The 1,343-nt window shown below is 43.3% G+C and overlaps 1 protein-coding gene across 1 annotated transcript in view; it reads left to right on the forward strand.

Annotated features, from left to right (window-relative positions):
• Mertk (MER proto-oncogene, tyrosine kinase) overlaps positions 1-1,343 on the forward strand; it is a 101,286-nt gene that overhangs the window by 78,322 nt on the left and 21,621 nt on the right. Inside the window, exon 13 of the mRNA XM_031371851.1 lies at positions 605-685. Coding sequence (XP_031227711.1) covers positions 605-685 — 81 coding nt within the window. The remainder of the gene's footprint in view (positions 1-604; positions 686-1,343) is intronic.

A 1,343-nucleotide genomic window follows, 5' to 3' on the forward strand; every position in this document is an offset into this window, starting at 1 on the left:
GCTGTCCTGGAACTCACTCCATAGACCAGGCTGGTCTCGAACTCAGAAATCTGCCTGCCTCTGCCTCCCAAGTGGTGGGATTAAAGGCGTATGCCACCACTGCCCAGCCCCAACTCATTGATTCTTATTTATTATTATTATTATCTATTTATTGATTGGCATTTTACTCCCTTTAAAGGTATTGCTCTACTTCAGTTGATGAAAGTATATACTTAAATTTTAAATTTGTTTTAGCACAAATGGTAGTGTTATTAAATTTGTGCTTTGGGCTAAAAATGTAGTTCAGTGGTAGAGTGTTTCCCAAATGTGTATGAAGCTCTGAGTTCCATCTTTAGCACTTGCGAGGTGAAAAATACTGTTTTGTGATCTTTGCTACTATTTTCCATGTTTTCCTATAATTATCTTGAGTCAGTTACAATGGTTGGTGAAGTGACAAGCTAAGTCTGAACTACTTAAACTCACAATGCCAGTGTGCATGCCTGGTATGCAGGTGTAAGAGGTCTGAGCAGGCTTTGCCCGATTGCTCTAGGACCACACACATCTGCAGTTCTGTGGCCAGGAGAGCTTCTGCATGGAATTGCATAGATATTGCTTCACTTCACAGGCGAGTTTGGGTCTGTGATGGAAGGAAATCTGAAGCAGGAAGATGGGACTTCTCAGAAGGTGGCAGTGAAGACCATGAAGTGTGAGTTCATGGCGTGGGACCTGTTCTTCTCGGGTGGACAGTTACTTCAATGTCAGGTGCTCCTTGTAGAACAGTGGTTGTTCTCTATTCTCAGTCACCAATGTGACTCACACACCAATCAGTGTGACAATCAATGTGGGAGCATAGTCACCAGCAAAAGGGACAGGATGAGCTCTGCACACACATGCATTGAATATTCTTCTTGCTCAACACAATATTTGTCACTTCTACCAACTCTATCTTTATCTCCCTCACTTTCCATTACCTAGTACAGCTAATGACCCCAAAGTGAGGCATAAGTCCTGTCGACAGGGATCTAGGAGACAGAGGGATCTAGTGTTAACATCTGACCCCTGTGGGGCACTTCCTCAGACTAGCTCTCACATGAATTACATCACCCTGGTTATCAAAGATTGAAAGAACAGCCTCTGGCTTCAGAATCTCCTGGTAGGTAGTTCAGGAGCAGAGTGCTCACTCAGCATGCACAAGGCCCCGCGTTCAATCACAAGCACTGTGGAATATAAAGTAAAAACCAGGTCATTTCAAAGAGAACTTGTTAGACTCTTGACCATTGTGACCAACGACTGATGTTGTCCACAAGGTGACACAGTCACTCAGAGTGCTGTTTTTCTGAGGGGACAAAAAAAAAAAAAAAAAA

Source organism: Mastomys coucha, unplaced genomic scaffold, assembly GCF_008632895.1.
Source record: "Mastomys coucha isolate ucsf_1 unplaced genomic scaffold, UCSF_Mcou_1 pScaffold15, whole genome shotgun sequence".
Taxonomy (NCBI): Eukaryota; Metazoa; Chordata; class Mammalia; order Rodentia; family Muridae; genus Mastomys; species Mastomys coucha.